The sequence below is a fragment of the Sinocyclocheilus grahami genome, unplaced genomic scaffold (assembly GCF_001515645.1).
Source record: "Sinocyclocheilus grahami isolate Dianchi unplaced genomic scaffold, SAMN03320097.WGS_v1.1 scaffold254.1, whole genome shotgun sequence".
Taxonomy (NCBI): Eukaryota; Metazoa; Chordata; class Actinopteri; order Cypriniformes; family Cyprinidae; genus Sinocyclocheilus; species Sinocyclocheilus grahami.
The window spans coordinates 734,088-757,010 of NW_015505433.1; the positions used below are offsets into that span (position 1 = coordinate 734,088).

General features: G+C 39.1%; 1 protein-coding gene across 1 annotated transcript in view; it reads left to right on the plus strand.

Moving 5' to 3' along the window:
- The window catches only part of LOC107598695 (plexin domain-containing protein 2-like), a 98,898-nt gene extending 80,217 nt beyond the window's left edge, over positions 1–18,681 (plus strand). Inside the window, exons 7-14 of the mRNA XM_016290087.1 lie at positions 4,299–4,398; positions 8,118–8,213; positions 8,445–8,526; positions 11,988–12,048; positions 12,575–12,728; positions 14,715–14,753; positions 17,594–17,754; positions 18,258–18,681. Of these exons, the coding sequence (XP_016145573.1) occupies positions 4,299–4,398; positions 8,118–8,213; positions 8,445–8,526; positions 11,988–12,048; positions 12,575–12,728; positions 14,715–14,753; positions 17,594–17,754; positions 18,258–18,377 (813 nt within the window). The 3' untranslated portion in view covers positions 18,378–18,681. The remainder of the gene's footprint in view (positions 1–4,298; positions 4,399–8,117; positions 8,214–8,444; positions 8,527–11,987; positions 12,049–12,574; positions 12,729–14,714; positions 14,754–17,593; positions 17,755–18,257) is intronic.
- The last annotated feature ends 4,242 nt before the right edge of the window (positions 18,682–22,923 follow it).

Genomic DNA, 22,923 nt, shown 5'->3' on the forward strand with positions numbered 1-22,923 from the left:
GATATGAAACAGCTGGGTGCAATCAGTGTAAACAGGTGTGTGCAATTCGTGCTGAGTGCAATCAGTGCAATGCATGATGGGAAATGTAGTCCGGGGTGATGTGCAACAGTGTGTAGTGCGAGAGTCAATGAAATGGAAAGTTCGTTGACCGGATTCGTGACAGAGCCCCCCCCCAAGGAGCGGCTTCCAGACGCTCAAAACCCTTTACGATTCCGGAGGGCGGTGGAGTGGAGGCGGAACAGGGGGAGGGATGGAGGGCCACCTGGAAGTGGAGAGACCGGGCACCGAGGCAGAACCGGCGGAGCAGAGAGCCAGGGCAGAGCCGGCAGCACAGGTGAAGCTGAGGACCACCACAGCAGAACAGACGGGACCGAAGAACCCCCTGGCGGAGCAGAAGACCACCACGGTGGAGCAGAAGACCACCAGAGCCAGACAGTAGACCATCACGGCGGAGCAGAGGACCCCCAGAGCCAGACAGTAGACCATCACGGCGGAGCAGAGGACCCCCAGAGCCAGACAGTAGACCATCACGGCGGAGCAGAGGACCCCCAGAGCCAGACAGTAGACCATCACGGCGGAGCAGAGGACCCCCAGAGCCAGACAGTAGACCATCACGGCGGAGCAGAGGACCCCCAGAGCCAGACAGTAGACCACCACGGCAGAGCAGAGGGAACAGGAAACCCCCCTGGTGAACCACACCGATCAGGAGACCATGGCGGAGACTGTAACAACGAGAGAGCAGAGACAGACAACACAGACAGAACATTGGGGTTGATAGACAAGACTGTGTGCTTGGTGTCTGCCAGGGAGGTTGCCCCTGAATGCTCAAAGAATTCACAAACGGCCTCTATAGCCAGGACAGGACAGGATGAGGATTCCCCGACGGCCTCTATAGCTGTGACAGGACGAGCAGGGAGCTCGCAAACGGCCTCTATAGTTGTGACAGGATAGACAGAGTTCATAGGCGGCCTCCTTGGCCGGAACAGGACAAGCAGAGAGTTCATAGACGGCCTCCTTGGCCGGAACAGGACAGGCAGAGAGTTCATAGACGGCCTCCTTGGCCGGAACAGGCAGAAAGTGCGTTGCTGGGCGCCACTACCACGCAAGAAACGGAGGCAAGTGTCGCCATCTCGGGAGGTTCTGCAGCCTGCGCCGCCACCTCTGAAGAGACTTCAGTGGACACCGTGGCCTCTGGGAGCACGGCAGTGGACACCGCTACCACGGGAGGTTCTGCAGCGTAAGCCGCCACCTCTGGAGATGTTGTAGCTGGTGCTGCTGCCTCTAGCAAACCGGCGGTGGAGTACGCGGCCCAGATAGATGAATAGCTGAGACGTGTCGAGACTCTAGTAGGTCAGCTGTGACGTGACGTGACTCTGGACGAACAGCTGAGACGTGACGAGACTCTGGATGAACAACTGTGATGCGACATGAATCTGGATGAATAGCTGAGACAGGGCGAGACTCTAGAAGGTCAGCTGTGACGGGACGTGACTCTGGACGAACAGCGGAGACGTGACGAGACTCTGGATGAACAACTGTGATGCGACATGAATCTGGATGAATAGCTGAGACGTGTCGAGACTCTAGTAGGTCAGCTGTGACGTGACGTGACTCTGGACGAACAGCGGAGACGTGACGAGACTCTGGATGAACAACTGTGATGCGACATGAATCTGGATGAATAGCTGAGACCTGATGAGGCTCTGGCAGATCAGCTGAGACTTGACTGGACTCCTGAAGATTAGCAGTGACCTGACTTGACTCATGATAATGAACTGTAACTTGACTTGACTCATTATGATCAACTATGACTAAACTCGACTCAGGAAGATCAACGGTGACTAGACTTGACTCATGATTATGAATTGTAACTTGACTTAACTCGTGACGATCAACTGTGACTTGACTAGACTCATGAATGTCAGCTGTGACTTGACCAGACCCATGATGATCAACTGTGACTTGACTAGACTCATAACCATCAGCTGTGACTTGATAATGAATTGTAACCTGACTTGACTCATGAAAATCAACTGTGACTTGACTAGACTCGTGAAGATCAGCGGTGACTTGACTGAACTCAGGAAGAACAGCTGTGACTAGATTTGACTCAGGAAGATCAGCGGTGACTAGACCTGGCTCATGATAATGAATTGTAACTTGACTCGACTCAAGACGATCAACTGTGACTTGACTAGACCCGTGATCATAAACTGTGACTTGATTTGACTCGTGATGATCAACTGTGACTTGACTAGACTCGTGAAGATCAGCGGTGACTTGACTAAACTCATGAAGAACAGCTGTGACTAGATTTGACTCAGGAAGATCAGCGGTGACTAGACCTGGCTCATGATAATGAATTGTAACTTGACTCGACTCAAGACGATCAACTGTGACTTGACTAGACCCGTGATCATAAACTGTGACTTGATTTGACTCGTGATGATCAACTGTGACTTGACTAGACTCATGAATATCAGCTGTGACTTGACTAGATTCATGAATATCAGCTGTGACTTGACTAGATTCATGAATATCAGCTGTGACTTGACGGTGCGCTGTTGAGTCCGCCATTTTACGATCAGGCTCCGCTGTCGCCACCATTTTGTGAGCGTGCTCTAGTGCGGCCGCCATTACACAAGCGGACTTCATGTCATGTTTCTCCGCAACACCCACCGTGAACACGGAGTCAACACACAGCAGAGCAAAATCCAAAAAATTGCTTAGAGAAGAACGGGGACCTTCACGGGTTAATTGTGACTTTAAAGGTTCATTTATGCCATCACAAAAAAGTCTACGAGTACACAATCTGGCAGATCAGAATAACACGCAATATCCAGATATTCTTGAATGTAGTCCTCGCCAAATATGCAAATACACAATTACAAACAAAAAAAGAAAGCGAACAAAGCAATGTAAGATTGTAGGATTTCGTCATGTGAAAGTTGATGTGTGCTAAAGTCTTATCTGTAGTGCATCAATGTCCAAACACTGTCCATAGCTGAAGTTGGCTGATAGCAAATGAATAATCCAACCTCTTGTAATGAAAACACGCCACAGGTCTCAAACACCAGACTCTTCCTAACCAGGAACAGTCAAAAATAGTCCAGACTATGGTTCCACGTCGAAAAGAACTTTAAATCCATATTCAAACTGGACCGTGATGTGGTAACCTCACACCAATAAATGTGTTGGAGTGCTTCTAAAATGCATACAATTACATTGTCTTAAACTCTTACCATCAATCCAAACATCAGCCATACATACATGTTCCATCTCTGCAAAAAAAATATCAGCAATGTACACTTTTAAATAGAAAAAAAAACAACTCCTTTAGACTGGGCTTGAAATGATACATTTCCCAACCAGGACAGCACAATGTGTTCAGCAGGTGAGCCATGCTGGCTACTGCTGCTTGCTATTGCTAACTCTCTCTACCACATGGCTTTACTTAAGGAAACATAAAATACCCTAGCATCCCTAGTGGTAAGGAAGTATACGGCCCACAAAATCTTAATAACAGGCTCATGTCTGGCCCACACTGGGCCATCATGGGATTAATGTGGGCAGTCCCATAGTGTGGGCTGCTCACAGAGAGCCTGCGGTGAGACCAGAGCTGTGGGCCTCCACTGGGTAAGCCCGCACCGGGCCTGTTTAGGTTTGGTGTGGGCTGGCCCAAGCCCACTGTGCCCACAAAAAGCCAGCATGTGCCCCGCACGGACATGTTTGCAGGGAAGACAAAACATAACATGAAAGCACACGGCTGATATAAGCATGAACTGCATGTTACACTGAACACCACAACACATGCGGACAGAAAAGCGTATGACTCGAAACAGCACACTCACACAAGACAGAACATGGAGCACGATTGTCCGAACCCCGACACAAAACCGTGACCGAACGAGACACGAGTGCCGGGATCAGAACACCACGCTCCAACATGAAACAAGGAAAAAACAGAAAACGAGACATGACAGGAGTATCAGGGCTCTGTCACAAAAGACAAAACCACAAATAAACTAGACCGGAAATATTGTAACCCTCTAGTAAGAAGGCATTCTTGTAAATGCTGTTGAGATTTATTTGATTATTGCAAATCATATTTAGCCCACAAACTTCCTAACTGAATTATGCTTCTCCCTCTCCCCATGTCTGCTCTGCTCATCCCTATCTTCTTTCTTTCTTGTCTTTCTTTTTTTGCTTTCTTGCTTTCCTTCTTTTGATCTAGCTGTCTAAGCTCACCTCCTCAGGTCGATGATGGATGAATTAACTAGGATGTGCTTTTATTTCAGGTCCCAGTGCAGATTGCAAAGATCAGCTCTGTCAATCATCCAGTGAAGGTTGGACTGTCTGATGCCTTTGTGGTGGTCCATAAGATTCAGCAGATCCCCAGTGAGTGAACGTGGCACATAACACAAATAAACAATCTGCATTCTGTATTCCAAGTGTGTGTTTTTTGGAGATTTGAGTTGATGACTGAATTTGGCAGGTACTATTCAGCCCATCAGAAAACTGGGAGTATGTTTGTTCTGACAGTCGATTACTTCTGGGATGATCGCAAAGCTCCATCCTCCTCCCTTCTCAAGCTGTCTGTTTGTTGTCTGGTGTGCCAAGCAGGAAAAGTCTTTGATGTCGTAGTAACAGTGAGCCCAGCAGGACCAAACCCGGCTGCGCCGGAGAAACAAATTTAGCAGATAAATATGTCTGGAGTTGGGCAGTGAGTGAGTGTGGGAGAGAACAAGAGGAGAGGAGGTGTTTGCTGTCAGGACATCATGAATGGAATCTCATGATTTTCCATGACAGCTTATTCTTTCCGAGCGTATGTGTGTCTGTGTTTGTTTGTGTCTGTCTGCTGAGAAAGGGCAGGATTTGCATCATTGTGTCTGTCTGTCTGTCTGTTACAATATGAGAAAGAGAGAGACAGCTCTGAGGGGAAGGAGAGAGTTGAGAATTAGGTGGAGTGATTGAGAGTGGTAATAGCCTGTGTAGGTGTCATGGCAATTTTCCATTTCAATTAAAGGTATGAGACAAAAGTCTTTTGAATATTTATTTTCCTGCAGGAAAAGGTCTACATTCATACAGTCATTCAGGGTTGGCTGTAGATTGCAACAATGAGGAAACACCCAAACTCAACATTTATACCTTCATCAAATGCGGATGCTTTTTTCTCATCCAATCATAATGCATATTCAACATATATGTCCATTTAAGGTGCCTAACTATGTCCTCCAGATGCATTTCTAAGAATTTAATGCAAATCATTTTCTAAGTAGCCAGGACGTCTAAGAAACTAAAATAACATTTCTTTCTCACACACTTGTCTTGCACACGTACACAAATAGATTTCCTGTAATCTCTCAGCTCATCGAAAACTCAAGCATACTGAAGCAAACTGAGTCTAAAGAACACTCTTTAGTACAGTGAAGCAAATAATACAGAAAATAAAATTCCCTCCACAGTGGGTCTCGCTTCTCTTTCACTAATTAGTGTCTGGAGACTCATCAGGTGACACTGTTTAAGATGCATAAGCACAGACATGCATATCTCCAGGCATAATCAGCATGCTACTAAGGGTTTTTGTGACACCCCATGGGCAAGAAATGTAATTACCCACAGGAAGAGAAAAACAGCCTGCACTGAACAAGCTACAATTTCCTGTCTTAAAGTTTAGCTGCTCTTTTATGTATTAATACTCCAGCGATGTAGGTTTCAGCAAGGTCAGACAGATACTTCCTCAGCTGCACACACACACATTTACTTTATCAGAGAGATTTTCCCCTACCGTGCACATTCATCCAGAGAGGTGACACACAAAAAGCCATATACACACCCACAAACACACACACATTGGTTTCACTCTGTTAGAAAGGAGTGTTTTTATACAGAGGTGACCCCAACTCTTTACACAAACCTGTAGACATCAGTAAACTTAAATCAAAATGTGAATTTCATAATTTATGAGCCTTTTAAATAGCAAGGAACACAATTTTTTCACTACTAAATTTGCTGAGAGATTTTCAAAACAATTTCTCTATTGCTTGATTTTAGGTAGTTTTGGTAGTAATTTGAATCAAACCTGCACACACAAACACACACATATAGAAATCTTGCTACACTAGCCATCCTCTCTTCATTCTAATTAAATTTTCCATTTCACTGCTTTTGGGCAATTCAGCTACCAGTCATGTAGATGATGTATTACTGGATGCATCTATATGTGCAGTTATATCATGCTTTTGATCCAGAGTGTGTTGATTATGGCGGGCTCAAAGACTATTATATACTGAATTACTTCCAGATGAAGCACATCAAAATAATCTAGGTTTATCAACCCATACATTTAAATTATGAAAAGTCCATTCTGTCTTCTAGGGTGTCGTAGGGATTCATGGCATTAGAGACTGAGTATTAGTACTGAATAACCAATGTATAGTTCACTTAAGGCCAATTCACACTGCACTGACAGATGCTGACAAATGGCAACAGACACGTTCGTCAGGTTTTGTCTGATCAGTGTGTTACTCCATCGGCATCTGATGGCACTGGTCTGCGCTTGAACGCCGATTGAACGTCGGCATTTGTTGAACCGACATTTGTCGGTCTTGGAACGTCTGAGAAGTAACGTTCTCTGTTGGCTGTTGACATCGGTCTGCCTCTGTCGGTGCGGTGTGAATTGGCTTTTAGCAATGTAGTTTTTTCTTCATTCTATTTTAAATGTAACACATTTTATTGAGTAAGAGATACCAACGAGAGGAACCTTTTTAGTTGACTTAATTAGTTTAATACACACACAGGTCTTTTTTGTTTAAATGTTTAACAGTGTATTGGATAAGAGCTTCTGTAAATGAGCATATTGAGCATTCTCTCCTGTGTCACTCCAGTTGGCTTTGGAAACTACATGAAATAGTTTTTTTTTCAATCAGATATACTGTATTCACAAATATTCAACTATTTCATTACAGTGAATAATGCATCCCAATGCTAGGAAAGAGTGTTTGATAACTTTGCATGGAATCAGTGTACTCTTAAGTTCTCACGCTTTGGTCCAATGTGGGTTTTGTCAGTTTAGACTAGATACAGATCTTTACTGAGCACATACAACTTTACTAGTCCCTTTTTTGACAAAGATTCCCATCATTTAATATGAAATTAAACTTCTCCATCTATTTATGCAATGATAGACATGGCTAAATGAATTCATGCCTTATACAAAGATAACAGACTAGGACAATTTCACAATTGTGGATAACATCTTGTTTGAAAGAGCATGTGTCTGTGGAGCACAAGGATTTTTCAGTATGGACGTAAGCTATTTTTTCTGATTGAACAAGATTTCAGATTCATTTGCAGCTACTGGTAAATAACTAAGAATAACAAAGTGCAGTAAATAGTAAAACTCTTTGCACTACAAACCAGTATGTTCATGATTACGATAAAAATTACAATAACACAATAATAAATACCTGTTTGCCAGTGTCGTGCAGTGATGCTGTTCTGAAGCAAAGTCTGCATTGTTTTGTTTTTTTTTATGTTTTTTTTAAATCTAGTGTAAATTCATGTTCCAGTTACAATTAATGTTGACACATTTTCCAGGTTAAATAAATAAATAAACATTACTTACACTATCAGAAAAACAGCCAATACAGTATCTCATGTTTTTAAGCATTTTTTTTCCATTTATTCCAAAATAATAGCCAACAACGGAGTAACAGATTTTAGATTTCATGTACGTTTTATTTGTGAACTGATGTTCTTTTGGATAGTCAAACTTATTTTTGGATCATCAGTCATCAAGCAGGTGTCATGATGTAAACATTGATTGAAGCAGCATATCGGACTGTTTTTGTACAACTAAAATAACTGGAAGCAGATTATCACAGAAGCCTTGCACATTCAAGTAAAAAATGCCCACACATTAAAAATAAGATGGATTAAACAATTTAAAAGTACTGTAAATGTCTTCAAAATGGCAATTAAGAGCTAACGTACATGAGAAGACAGAACTTTACAGAAAAATGCTGTTCCTCTCTCTCTATTTGCTTGTGCTACAGAAGTTTCAACAACCCAAATCATTTACATGGTTATTGTAATGTGTGTTTGTTTGGCTCTAGATGTGCGGAGAAAGACTATCTATGAGTATCACCGAGTGGAGCTGTTAAAGACCAAAATTACTAGCAGTACAGCTGTAGAAATGATGCCACTACCCAGTAAGCCAATGGACACACTCACAATATATATATATATACATGCACACACAAACAGTCTTGATAGCAAAACTGATGTACCTTATAGCTAATAGAGGCTTATATTGTTGTACCTCTTAGAGTTTTTATCACAAGTTATATGGAAATCCAGTTCATTGTTCTATTAGCCTTTTGCTCTATTCGTGATTGATTCTGTGCTGATGCATTTTCTATGTCTTTTTTTCTTTTCCGCAGCATGTCTTCAATTCACAAGCTGCACTTCTTGCATAGCATCACAGATTAACTTCAACTGCAGCTGGTGTCACCGGCTCAATAGGTGAGAAAGCAAACCGCTATTCATTTGTCTCTCTTGCCCCTATTCTAATGTCGTTTTACTGGAATAGAAGATGCCGTTCTCAGACCGCTTGCCTTGAGGTGGTGCAATGAACGAGGGGAGTAATTTACATTTTACAAGTTCTGTCAGCAGTTGCTGAAACACAAGCACTCTCAACACAGACCTTTACAAGATGTGTGGAGATAATTCACCATTTCTAATTCAGCAGTCACTATGTTACAAGATTGCCTTTGTATATAAAGATGGCCTAAAAATTGAAGCGAATTGTAGATATCATGTGTAAACCATTAATAAAATGTCATTTGCATCTTACGTTGCATTTTTTGAAGTAATAGTGCTTCAAATGTGGCAGAGAATCTTTCATACCAAGACTGCTTTTTCCTAAGAATGTGAGAAAGAGGGAAAATAAAGTCACATTCCTGCTGATTCATGCCTGGGCCCTCACTTCTCAAACCCAGACAGCTTTTCTCTGTAGATCACATCCCAAAGAACAGACGAGACCAAGACACCCGACCTCCTTTTGCTTTATTTTCCTGGCAATCGTTCCATGTGCCTACTCTTTCAATCCCTCGCTCTCCTTCTCAAGCACATACATACACACCCACACACATGCATGCACATATTCTGAGGGATTCAGGAATATAATATCCTAGTTGGTGTTTATTGTAAGATTTAGTTTATGACTGGCAGAGAGAGAAAAAGACCAGTTCGCTTGTGTTAGAGGAGTTTGTTTTTCCCTTTATCAAGTGCATATGTCCTGCACACATTTTTTGAGCTGTAGCATTTTTCAGTGCAGTTTGTTATTTTTAAATCATTACATACCCACAATAATGATACACAAGCACATCTTTCAATGTCAGTGGGACCTTGTTTTTTTTGGTTTTTAAACCAGGAAACCTGCTTCTAAATCAGCTGGATTGTATAATTAAATCGGAATACTGAGTCTTGAATCGTCTCCTGGTAGACAAGGGAGTCATATTCAGACTTCATCAATATGCATAACCATTTTTGTTTGGCTGGAGGTTATGGAAACAATGTATAGTTAGAAATTGCTGCAGTAATTAAAGTCAGTTTTTTGGCTTGATTAAGGCTGTGTGTTTGCGTGTGAGAGAGAGTAATAGAGCAGACTAATGATATAGTAAATGCAGGTAACTCAGTTGACTTAAGCTAATATAACTGACAGTCTGGTCCTTCCGATGCAATTTATCAACAATTTACCCCTTGTCTTTGGAGAAAGCAGACGAAGTCTAATCTGATGCAGTTGACACACACAAAAACAAGCTCTAACTGAACAGAAGACCATAATACTGTTGTAAAGTGTTGCACTTAATATCTTTCATATTTCATTACTCTGAAAGAATGAAATTACTTTAACATATGAGTGTATTAGTAACAATTATGTGCATCAAAATATAGATTTGCATACTTGGAAAAGCATTCTTTCACCCTCAAGGTCAAATTATTACTGGATCAGAATAAATTTGAGCTGACTGCATTTGCAGCCATTAACGTGTAAATGAGATTATGAAAGGTTGGAGAAGTGCTGACGAAGGATGTGGCCACTGCCATAGGCAACCTCAAATCTACAGAGATATATTTCAGTTTTACTTGTCTTCCTTGTATCAGGGCTTGGGGTAACTGGGAGAGAAAAGGAAAGCAGACATAATGACCATGGTAAAGCTATGAAAGTAAATTAAATCACATTTGTTTAATTAAATCATTTGAAATCTAGTTTGTAAGTTTTGTACTTTGGCCACTTTTGGGTCACTTGTCATGTTACTTTCTCCCTAGTAGGGGTTCACTGATGCATTGTTGGCCTGAAGCGGATAATTATTTTCATGTATTTCATGTAGGCATTTTATCTAAATTAATTAAAAAACAGCATAGAAAGAATATTTGACCATTAGGTGAATACAGTGGTAATCAAAATGTAAAAATAGGGGAAATTAACATATAAAATTAAACATCTAATATAAATATCCTAATGAATTATTGTATTTAATATGATACTACTATATTGTGCATCCTTACTCCCTAGCATTAATATTTTTGGTATATTCATTTAAAAGTTGCTTTGGATAAATGTCTAGCAAAATGAATACATGTGAATATAATAAAGAAAAAAGAAACTCCTACAAAAAACGCCGCTACCACAAAAGAGCAACAAAATTGCAAAGTAGAAATAAAATGCCTCACAAAGTCAGCAGCTGTATTCAGTAGCAAATCTTTGGCCTATAGAGGCGTGTGTGTGTGTGTGGGTGTGTGTGTGTGTGTGTGTGTGTGTGGGTGTGTGTGTGCGCGTTCCAATCAGTAGCCACTCATAGCTCAGCTCTGCTTCCTGTCCGTGGGTCATGAAATCTCTAATCCAAAGCTTTCAGTTAGACAGTCTGGCACACATAGTGCCCTTATGCCACCACTGGTCAAGGTGCTTCTTTCCCAAGAGCACATCATGTGTTTAGAGCAGTGTCTTGTGTTAGCTGATGCCGACTCCTTCACACAATATTACAAGAGCTGAGTATAAATAAAGGAACAAAAGAAAGAAAACACATTGAAAAATGCTGTTCTAAGACACGCAGATTCCATAGACTGTCAGTTTATATTACCTTATTGCAGAAATGAAAGTATTTCTCCCATGTTTATTTAATTGTTTTGTCCATTTATATCAACTCTTGAATAAAATTAGTTTTTCAAGCACAAAAAGGAATGGGATCCTTTTTATTTTTGTTTAATGTGACAGGCTGTGACAAGAGAAATAAAAATCTCACACAAACGCACGCACACACACAAAAACAACTGGTTTATTACAATTGAAGGGACTGGGCAGCAAATGTGTGTCTTCTTTTCTGACCCCAAAATATCAGCAAGAAACACAGGGAGAGATTATATGATGTGTGTATGGTGAATTGTACTAAACTAAAAAGAGATAATATATCACGAAAAGACGAATGGAGAATGGGGAGTTGCTGAAGGATATGGAGTAAGGGTGACTGTATCTCAGCAGACGTCAGGAATACCAAGCAGCCGAGGCCCATTGTGCTCCATTCTGCGTACAAGAAAAAATGAAGACATGGGAGGAGGAAACGAAATACTAGCTGTACTGACTCTATTAGCCAACATCTATTACTGCTGTAGACAGTCCTCTGTATATTTCAGCGTATTGAATTTCCTGTTCTGGACCACAGTGAACAGAGTATTCTTAATGGAAGTTTCTTGGAGGACTCATAAATGAAAATTCATTTCATGATTTACTCGCTTTTTTGTTGTTTTAAACCCGTAAGACATTTTTTTTCTTTTTTCCGTGGAACACACTCTTACAGTGTTTCCCAGAAGATTTCATAGGATTTTTCTGCATTGGTCAGCGATCTATAAAAGATGGAGATCATGTTTGTGTGTTTACTGGCCGTCTTTAAAATACTAATGACTGTTATAATTTTTATTGACAGATGTTCCAGTGGCTTTGATCGCCATCGGCAGGACTGGGTAGATAACAGTTGCCCAGATGAGGTATGTATGTGGATGTGTGTGGATGTTTTTATGATGGACGGACTCATCTGCAGTTTCCAGAGAGAAAAGGATATGCTATGCTCTCTCTCTCTCTCCCTTTTTCTCTTTTTCTTTCTGCCTTGTACAGTAAAGGCCACTAGTAATTCGTAACATGTATGACGATCTATTTTAGGTTTTTGACTATAAACATTTATTTTTTTTTAGCTTTATTTGTTTGCACAAGATGGTGTCTTTGATCTTTTTAATTGTTGGTCTACTGTATGTACAGACTGGCATCTTTGGCTGTTATTGCCTTTATTATGGAATTTGGGTAAAGGGCTTTGAATTGTGTGTGTGTTTAGCACATTATTTTTATTTTTAACTGCACTAAATTAACGTGTTAAACTGACAGCCCTAGTTTTTAGATAATAAAATATTGCCACATTTAATGTTACAGTACCAAAATGTATGCCTGAATCCCAAACAACATATCCACCATATCTCAGATTTGTCAGATCACCTGTCTTCATCGGTCTTTCATCCGCAGACTAAGGATAACACCTGTGAAATCATCAATACTACTAATCTCAATCTGCTGACCACTGCATCAGTTGCTAAGAAGACCACAAGGAACAAAGGAACTACTGAGGGTCAATCTACACAAGCTCCATCACGCATGCCCACCAGCATACCAACAGAAGGTACTGTCATGCCTGAATGAACACACATACTACTTAGGTTGAAATATGGAACATGAAACTGATGTTACAATCCTTTAGGAAACCAACGGGTCATTGATCTAAACCATTAGTTACAAGTGACTGCTCATTGTAAGAATGCAGCAGGATAATTTTAGGAGGCCACCAATGGATTCTACGTAAATCAATAGACATGGAAAAAGAAAGACTTATTTGTGCTTTATGAGTTTGGGGAAAATCAATGTCTGGAGAAGAAAAGGCATTCATAATGTAGCTGAAGGGGTACGCTAATAAATGGGGTTCAATAGATAATTATGATCATCATTCTCCTTTGTGGCACACAAGAATCTTTCTTAAATAAACACTGACACTTACAATAAACACACTGAAAATACACCCTCATCCATATACAACTTAACTATTGTTTAACTGAGAACTTGTGTTGTGTGCTTTGCTCTGTTTTTCTTTGTGATTTGTGCAAACACATTATCAGACAGTAAACAACACAGCATAAATTATAAATCTTGCCTGTGAAGTACGAATACGCATATAAATATTTCAAATCTAGAGGAGCAGTAGTTGTACCCAAATTTCAGAACAAGAATTTAAACTTCTAATTTCATTGTCTTCCTACTTGTTAGTCTAGCTCAAAAGTCAAAATAAAAGTGATTTTTTTTTCTAATTATTACTTGCTTATTATTGCAGCAGTTCTGCTGTCAGCACTTAACCAACCGTGTCCTAACAAGGCGCAAATTCCTGTAATTTTTTTTTTCTTGATGTAAGCAAAAATGCTGCGTGACTCTACACAGTCACTGCCAGTGAGAAAATATTTGATGTATAATGCACATTTATAAGGAGGGAAGGACTTTGGACCAGTGAGGTTTGCTGACAGGTCCATATCGAATAATCAAAACATTTATGTGCATTTAAAGTAAATTTACTATAAAACTGCAATTCTGCTGTGCACTATAAAGTTGGTAACCTGCATTTGTAACCATAATGGCACAGTTCAACCAAATATAATAATTCTGTCATCATTTACCCACCGTCATGTTGTTCCAAACCTGTATGATTTTCTTCTAAACACAAAAGATATTTTGATGATATTTTTGGATATTTTGAAGTATGTTTTTAACCAAACAGTTTTGGTGACCATAGACTTCCATTGTATGGACAAAAATCTTTTGTGTTCCACAGAAGAAAGTAGGCCATATAGGTTTGAAACAACACGAGGGAGAGTAAATGATGACAGAATTTTTATTCTGGTGGGGAAATATCCCTTAAATGTAGTTTTGTTGGCGTAACTTTGTGTCGAAGTTGATTCAGTGAGGTTAAATAATATGCTTTACTTAATTAAAATCTATTAATTTAAATGTAAACAGCATGAAGCACATTTTATGTTTACATTTTTATCAGAGTGAATTTGATCATTACAGTCATCTCGAAATAACAAACTTTCACATACTTCTCTCCATCTCTAACCCTGATGTAACATATGGCAGCAAATCAGGTCTGTGAATGAAAGCATGTAACATGCTGTAAATGAGAAACTTGACATCTTGCTATAACACCACTGGCTGCATTGGATACTACAGCATCATCAGATCCCTTAGCATCAGCTGTTATTGTGCTACTTCATTCACTTCAGTTTCAGTTCTCACCAGAATTGCCTGTAGCAGATGTTGACCTGTCTGTCTCAGACAGGAGCTCACTAGAAAGCATATTCAAGAATCTTGGAGTGGATTGCTCATTAACAATTCAAACATGCTCTCCAATCACAGACATATTTTCCAATCTCTTTGAAGTTCTCATCACACACATGTGCGACCCATTTACAGCTGTTGATGAGATGTGGGTGTGTTTTTAGAGTCTTTGACATCACTGTTCACTGTATGTAATGAGAAACTGTATACATGTAAAAATGAGCTTTAATATTTACTCCCTTTTTTCTCTCCCTCCTTCTGTCGATTTTCTCATCTATTTTTATAGATGACACCAAGATTGCGCTACATCTCAAAGACAATGGAGGTAAGGACTTAGCATTGCTGCAGTGCATGTGGTTTCAAAGTGTGTCTGTGAACTATACAGCAACACGTTGCGTCACTCTGATCTCACTTTTCTGATAAATAATTAATTTTTCCTGCTTATGCCCAAATAAGTTCATACATGTGTGTGTGTGTGTGTGTGTGTGTGTGTGTGTGTGTGTGTGTGTGTGTGTGTGTGTGTGTGTGTGTGTGTGTGTGTGTGACTTCTGGTTATGTGTATATGCACACGTACACCAGCAAGTACAACTATTTCTGACTAAATATCTTTTTAAATATCTATCTTTTCCATGCAGCAATGTTTTGTGCCAGGTCATTTCCTGTCCAACAGCAGATTTTTGTGTCATACTTTCTTCTTCTCTTCCTCTACTCTCTCTTCTTATCACACACAGTCTCTCTGTTGCTCTTTTTATATATATATATATATATATATATATATTAAGAGCAATAGACACATACATATTCATACAAAATTATATTAATTAAAAGTTAAATTTATTAAACGTACAAATCTAAACCACCCTAATTCCACCCTCATGATGGAAACACAATAAAAACATTTTTGTTTTCAAAAGATGGCCATCTACCTGTATTTGTTTCTGGTGGCAAATCTTGCTGAAACTGGAAACTTTGCTGCTTCTCACATCAAATGAACCTTCTGTATTGAGTTCACACCCTGTCAGAAATAATATACAAGTCTGATTTTGCAAAGCCATTTTAACACAATAGGAATATGACCTCTTTTTTTTTGAGGACAGGTCTGTTGGATCAGTTACGAGCTGTCAGTGTACATACTTCAGTCTTTCATGACATCATGACTTCTCAGCACACCTGACATATAATATTCCCTCTATAATCTACAATAGCCAGATGCTGCACTGTCTGTTGTAAATGTATAGAATTAAAATAACATGCACCTTCATGCTAAAGCCAAAAAAATGTTTTGATTTTCAGAAATGTTTTCACGAGGTACCTTGGCGTCTGCGCCAATTTAATTAGTGCAGCCAACTTTTCATTTAATTAGTGCTGCCAAATTAATCAAATAACTAGTGCATTTGATCAATGATCGATTTCAACAAAATGTCGCCATTAGTTTTATTGGCGCTAAACGAAAATGTCTAAATATGATTCAATTCCACTGAAATCTAGAAAGGAATTTGAAGGCATCAGGTAAAGTGTGATGTTTGTGGTTTCACAGCACACTGTCTGGTCACAGTTTTCTGTATTTTGTTTCAGTATGACAGTCATCAAGCCAGGCTGTTTTTGGCTGCCAAGCATCAGTCTCCCTCTTACTGAAAATAAATTACTTCCCATGCTTAAGTGGTCATGGGCACTTTTGGCTGTAATGACTAACAACAGAAACCCTGCCTCGTGATTAGTTCTGCCCTGTAATGTCTGTCAATCATTTTGGTGCCTTTTGGCTTAAAGAACTGTATAATATACATTTTATTTGGCTTTTTTGATAGAGAAAATGGATTTTTACTTTTACAGTCATTCAATTATCATACATTTCTGGACAAAAATGAGTTAATATTTTGACAAAACATTAAAGTTATGATTCTGCATTGTAGCAGTAACATTTTACTCTGGACATATAAACATTAAAACATGATTACCTGCTCTTAAGAAATATTTTATACTTGTTATGTCTGTGTGTTGTTGTACAGTCTTTGTCATGGGCATAGAACAGTAAAAAGCAGCTTCTTTTTTTTTTGTTCGATGTACACTGCCCATTACTGCAATATGCAGATAACAAATACCTATATGGTTGTTTTAATGTGTACACATATCTGAAGAGAAACACAGAAGCACTGTTGCAGAATGAAGTGCTAATATAATCGTTGCGTAAGGAGCTGCATGTGAGCTATCTGGATGCTGTAATTAAATAAAACGCATAAAATGCAGTGCAAAGTTATCGGCAGAAAATAAAATCAATGACACCCTGTCAAGATATGTGCAGAGACAGATGTTTTCATTGATCATGGAGCCACAGAGATATAAAATCAAAGATTAAGTGGAGTTGGAACACAAAAGACTATGTTGAATAATGCATTTTTTCCCCTCCATACAATGAAAGTCAATGGTGTCCAATGTTGTTGGGACAAAATGGACAATAAACTGTTGAAACATTCTTCAAAATATCTTATTAGGTTTCATGTAACCTAATGTAGTCTGGTTAATTGACTTATATTAAATGTGTTTGACCTAAAAGCAGTTCATTTAGATGTTACTACATGAAAGTAGTGCATTTTTAGTTTGTATGATTAACATTTAGATAAAGCAGATCCAGCGGACATCTGTAGATCCATAACTGACATTGTAAGAAAAAGGATGAGGTTTTCTTACTCATTTGGTGTCTCAAAGGCTGCCACTGTGTCTGCTCAGCAGGGCCTGGATGTGGTGCAAAAAAACAAGAACTGCAGACCACAGTAAATCTTTCTCACTGGGGCCGGCTGGAAATGTCCATAATACAAAATTAAGATTTACGGCTTTGTCTCTCCTCCATCATTAATCTTTTTTTCTGCCTGTTGGACAGATGCACAAGCCACAGAAACCTTGATACCCAAAGACAGAAATAGCTCAATTATTGGGAAAACAGTGCTCTCTTCTGTTTAAAATAAGAACTACAAGATTCAAACCTGGTTTTTGAAGCAAAAATTGTTGAGGGGGAAAAAAGGAGTCTCCTCTCTTGATTCATTTTGCTGAGGTTGTTATAGGCAATGCAGTTCTGTGTGTACAAAGACAGACCGATTTATTCTGACAGTATAAGTGAACTGAAATGCATCAGTGTTCAGAACTATAAATACAGTATAATGTGTGTTTCAGCTGCTGCAGCAAAAAGTACAGCAGAGAACAGCACTCACCCGCTGCACATGGGGCTGATTCTTGGGATGCTCTTGCTTCTGCTCGTGATGGTGGCCATCGTCCTGGTGACCGTTTACATCTACCACCACCCGAGCTCTGCTGCGGGACTCTTCTTCATTGAGGTGAGAGTATGGAGGTTTACAATAAGTCATAGAAATAGTTTACCAAATAAAGAAATCCAAAACTGTATGACTTTTTCATCTGTGGTATATTGATCCAGCTAATACACAAAACTACAACTGTATGTAGTTTTGTGTATTACTGCAACTTTCATTATATCACTGTCAGTGGATATCTGTACACGTGAATTTGTTGTTGCTTTTTCATGGAATTTCGTACCTGCTCACCAAACTTATATACTCCCAGGAAAGTAACATTAGCCATTCACCTTATTAGAAGTCAGTTTACCATCTGAATTATGTTTTAACTGATATTTCATGGTAAAAAAAAAAAAAAAAGCATGCCGTTGCTTTAAATCAGTATTTCTAAAGTCATGAATTTTGGATGGTTTGAGCGAAAATGTATATGTAAAAACATTTATAACCACCTAGTAGTATGTCTTGTCTATGATGGGGAGTGCATTTAAAACAAATCATTTATTAATATCAATTTCATACATTTACAGAGACGCCCCAGCCGATGGCCAGCGATGAAATTTCGCCGAGGTTCTGGTCATCCAGTATATGCAGAGGTTGAGCCTGTGGGTCAAGAAAAAGAAGGCTTTATTGAATCAGAGCAGTGCTGAGATTTGATCTTTGACTTCTTAAGTCACACATAGCCCAGCAACCTTCTTGATGTCTAGCTACAAATCCACACATCTCTAATCATAAAGTTTCACCAACCCTCCAAATCACTGATGAAACTGGAAACAGTGAGGGTGTGGTGACTGAATGGAAGAGGCATCCAGAAACAAATGCTTGGATCTAGCTTTTAACACTCAAAACAAAACAATCCACATTCAGAGGAAACGTTTGGTCATCAGCTGGATGAATAACGGCCCAGCAGCTTCTGCTCGGTTCCTGGCATGACGCGGGGAACAGCTTTTGTTTGCTGATTGTACAGGATGAGGTTTTGACCTTTCACCCTCAAAATCATAATTGAACTGAATGTAGTTACATTTGTTTCTCTGATTTGATGTGTCTCTCTGAGAGATTTTTGTCTTGACAGTCTCTGCAATGCACATTCATTCAGTATATGTGTTGGAAATCTTATACAGACCTTTATATATCTTCAAAAGGGTTTTGTAGTGTTTTTATGTTTTTTCCTTTTCCTTTATGCCTTCATCTCTTTGATTTGAATAGATATTTTGGAGTATGTTGGATAACTTTAGTTGCAGATACTGTTGTCTCCTCCTCTTGTTTGGATACAATTGGAACATGTTCTGTGAACAAATGTCAATAGTATGGATTCATATTTTTTTCATCCAACCATATTTCAACCATTTTTGCACACATCCACTTAAAGGGATAGTTTACCCAAAAATTAAAATTTGATGTTTATCTGCTTACCCCCAGGGCATCCAAGATGTAAGTGACTTTGTTTCTTCAGTAGAACACAAACAAAGATTTTTAACTCAAACCGTTGCAGTCTGTCAGTCATATAATGGCAGTCAATAGGCTCCATGGCTTTGAGAGTAAAAAACCATACACAGACAAAACCAAATTAAACCCTGCGGCTCGTGACGATACATTGAGGTCTTAAGACACGAAACGATCGGTCTGTGCAAGAAACTGAACAGTATTTATATAATTTTTTACCTCTGATCCACCGCAATCTCCAACTGTCCTGAGCGCGTTCACAATGTCCGGCACGTGACACGTGTACGTGCTCTGGCATACATAGATATATATAAGTAGATGCCTCATTAGTGACTGTTTCTATGGGCCGCGATATGGTCCAAAATGGCGGACGCGTCAACGTATCTGGAGCGGTCGAATAGGGCATCTACACATATCTATGATAGTAGACGCATGTGTGGAAGCGATCTGTTGCACGTATACGTCACTCATTATTTACACATGCAGAGAGATTGCGGATGTGTACAGGTCATCACAATGGAAGACGATTTTGATATATCATCAGACAACGTGGAATTTTTTGCCCAACCGTATTTATTTGATGTCACACGCCGGATGTTGTGAATGCGCTCAGGACAGTTCGGACATTGCGGTGGATCAGAGGTAAAAAACAATATAAATACTGTTCAGTTTCTTGCACAGACCGATCGTTTCGTGTCTTAAGACCTCAATGTATCGTCACGAGCAACAGGGTTTAATTTGGTTTTGTTTGTGTATGTTTTTTTGACTCTCAAAGCCGTGATTCCCATGACAGACTGCAACAGTTTGAGTTAAAAATCTTTGTTTGTGTTCTACTGAAGAAACAAAGTCATTTACATTTTGGATGCCCTGGGGGTAAGCAGATAAACATCAAATTTTCATTTTTGGGTGAACTATCCCTTTAAGGCACATATATTGCTTTTTTCCAAGTTAATTTCTTTCTCATCTTATGTTACTAATGCATATTTACAAGACAGGCGCTTGTGAGATTGCTTGTGTGTGTCTTTGTTTTGATTTTTTGTTGTTTTGTTGTATATATTATGGTACACAATGATCCCTTAAACACGCCATAGTTGAAATCAAGGTTCCGTACTGATTTCAACTTGAAAGACAAGACAGGTGGTGTCTACTGACAGCTGTCAGTCCTTAGCCGGACAGAGACATTTGTTTGTGTAGTGAAATAAGAGCTCTCCTACACCTGTCAATAGATAGATTACAAGCAGTATTTATTAACACAGCATATTACAAACATTCTATTTGTTCTAAATAATGTTTTCCATCATGTTCACTAATAATGGATTTTGAGTTTGAAGGTTTACAATATTTATCCGTATAAAATGAAATTAATTATGGCACATATTACTTTCTCCTGAAAAGACATTTCAAGTATTGTGACCAAAGAACTGTCATCTTTCTCTCTCTCTCTCTCTCTCACACACACACACATACACACACACAGCCAATCCAAATTGTAAAACATTTCCTTAATACTGTACAACCAGTTGAAATGGACAATGATAGATATTTTTGTCTTCTGTTCAATTATTTCAGCAAACCTATGCATTGGGCACTTCCTGAGAGTTTCTTTTCTTTCTTTCTTTATTTTTAATGTTAGGTGTTTAAGCATGCATGCAAGAGAGATACATTTGTCTCCAATTTTATCCTCATAACAGGGTGTCTCACCAAAAATCAAGGTCTACATTTTATTTTTATTAACTTTCACTGGAAGACCTGATTATTTTCAGCAGATGTAACCTGAATTTGTATGAATGTGTGTGACATTGAATCTATCTGAATGTGTGTGAGTGCACACTAATGTAAGGTCGAAGAGGATGTTTATTTTGTGAAATAATCTCAGTGTTTGTTGAATGAGATCAATTTTCTGTTCAGCAGTGATGCCTGGTCTCAAAATTCGCGGAAACAAACATATTAGTAACCTGAATTTTTGATAATCATAATCTTCATGTTGTGCCACACATTGAGAGACAGTGAAATACACAATGCTGTAATCTGTGTATTCTTGTGTTACTACTGTCAATTTGATTACATTATACAATTTGATTAAATAATGAAGTTGTTTAAACAGACAGTTTCCTTTCATGCATCTGGTCTTCCGAATTAATGTCTCTATTCCTGTTCTCTCTTAAAGGCTATATTATGTGGGTATATGTATGAATATTTATAGCAGTTAGGTTAGAGTAAATGTTATGGCCAAATGAATGTGTGCAGCAACTCAAGTCTCACAATATCACTATCCTTAAAGGGATAGTTCAACCAAAAATTAAAATAGTCATAATTTACAACCCTCAAGTTGTTCCAAATCTTTATGAGTTTCTTTCTTGTGTTAAACACGGAAGAAGATATTTTGAAGAATATTGGTAACCGAACGGTTGCCATTGACTTCTATAGTATGGCGAAAAAAAGTCAATACCATCAAATGAGAATCCTATGAACAGTATTTATAGTTGTGTGGTAGAATGTGTTGCACTTTATATGCAAATATATTTGGTCAAGTTTTCAGTTGCCAATACCATTGTAGAAATGCTCTATGATTACTTTATTCTGCGAGTGAAAGTGTCCAATAACAGTCCAATAAAAATGTCTGATGAGACAATCCGGTCCATATAAAATAAAACAGCTTTTATTGCTATTTCTGGCGTAGGCCTATTTATTAAGTGAGTGTGCCTGATTTTCAGTACGACTATTGTCTTCATATGCTAAAATTTAATGAGAAAAATATTGAATGCTTAAAACAATATGTTTATAATCTTATTGAAGAATTAATCCTGTTTAACATATTTCTGTAAATTATAGCGACAAAGTGCACATTGAAATATATTTTTATTGCCAAGGGGGAAAACGTACTTCTAGAAAGAACAAATTCAAATGTGCATAGTACATATAACTAGAAATAGTATTACGAGTGTTGTTATGAAAATAATAATGAAATGACAATTTTGAGATGTAAATATTGTTACGTGAGTCACAGCTGTGGCACTGCAGTCACGTGTGTGTCTGTCAGTGACCTCTTGGATCTCTGTCCTCTGATTGGACGAGCAGATTCAGCACAACTAGCACCATCTCAGTCAGTGTAGCTCAAAAACAATTCCTCTCCTTATCGATTCTCAGTTGAATTATCATATACTCTGCAGTTCTGAGGAAATCTCGTCTAAAACTGTCTTGAGTTCTGGCTGAATGGCTGAAGCCTCCATTACAGGTAACGTTAAGAGGTTAATTATGGCTTCTCGTGTGTGGTTGGTGACGGCCTCTCATCTCAGCAATATTATCATCTCAGCAATAATATTAAAGTATCTGAGTAAATGAAACTAAATAAAACAGAGATGTTTTGTGTCGTCTTTATGCGATTTATTTGACCATTTAGAGAAGAATATTTTACCAGCCATCATCACTTTAATGGATGTCCGGCCAGCAGGGGGTGATCATTCGCTGACTTGAATGGGTGCAAAAGTCTTATGCCGAGTTCACACTGCACGATTTTCAAAGACGTCGCATCACTGTTGGTTTCACACTGAACGACTATCTGGGGTAGCATTCAGTTGTTGCTGTGTTCACATTGCACGATGGAACGACGACAGGAGGTTACACACTGCATGACTTCACAATAGGAAGAATCGCTTACAGCTCTGTCTGGTGCAGGGTTGCCAGGTTTTTGCTACAAAACCCGCCCAATTACTACTCAAAACTAGCCTGAAAATAGCCCAATTGCTTTCGAGG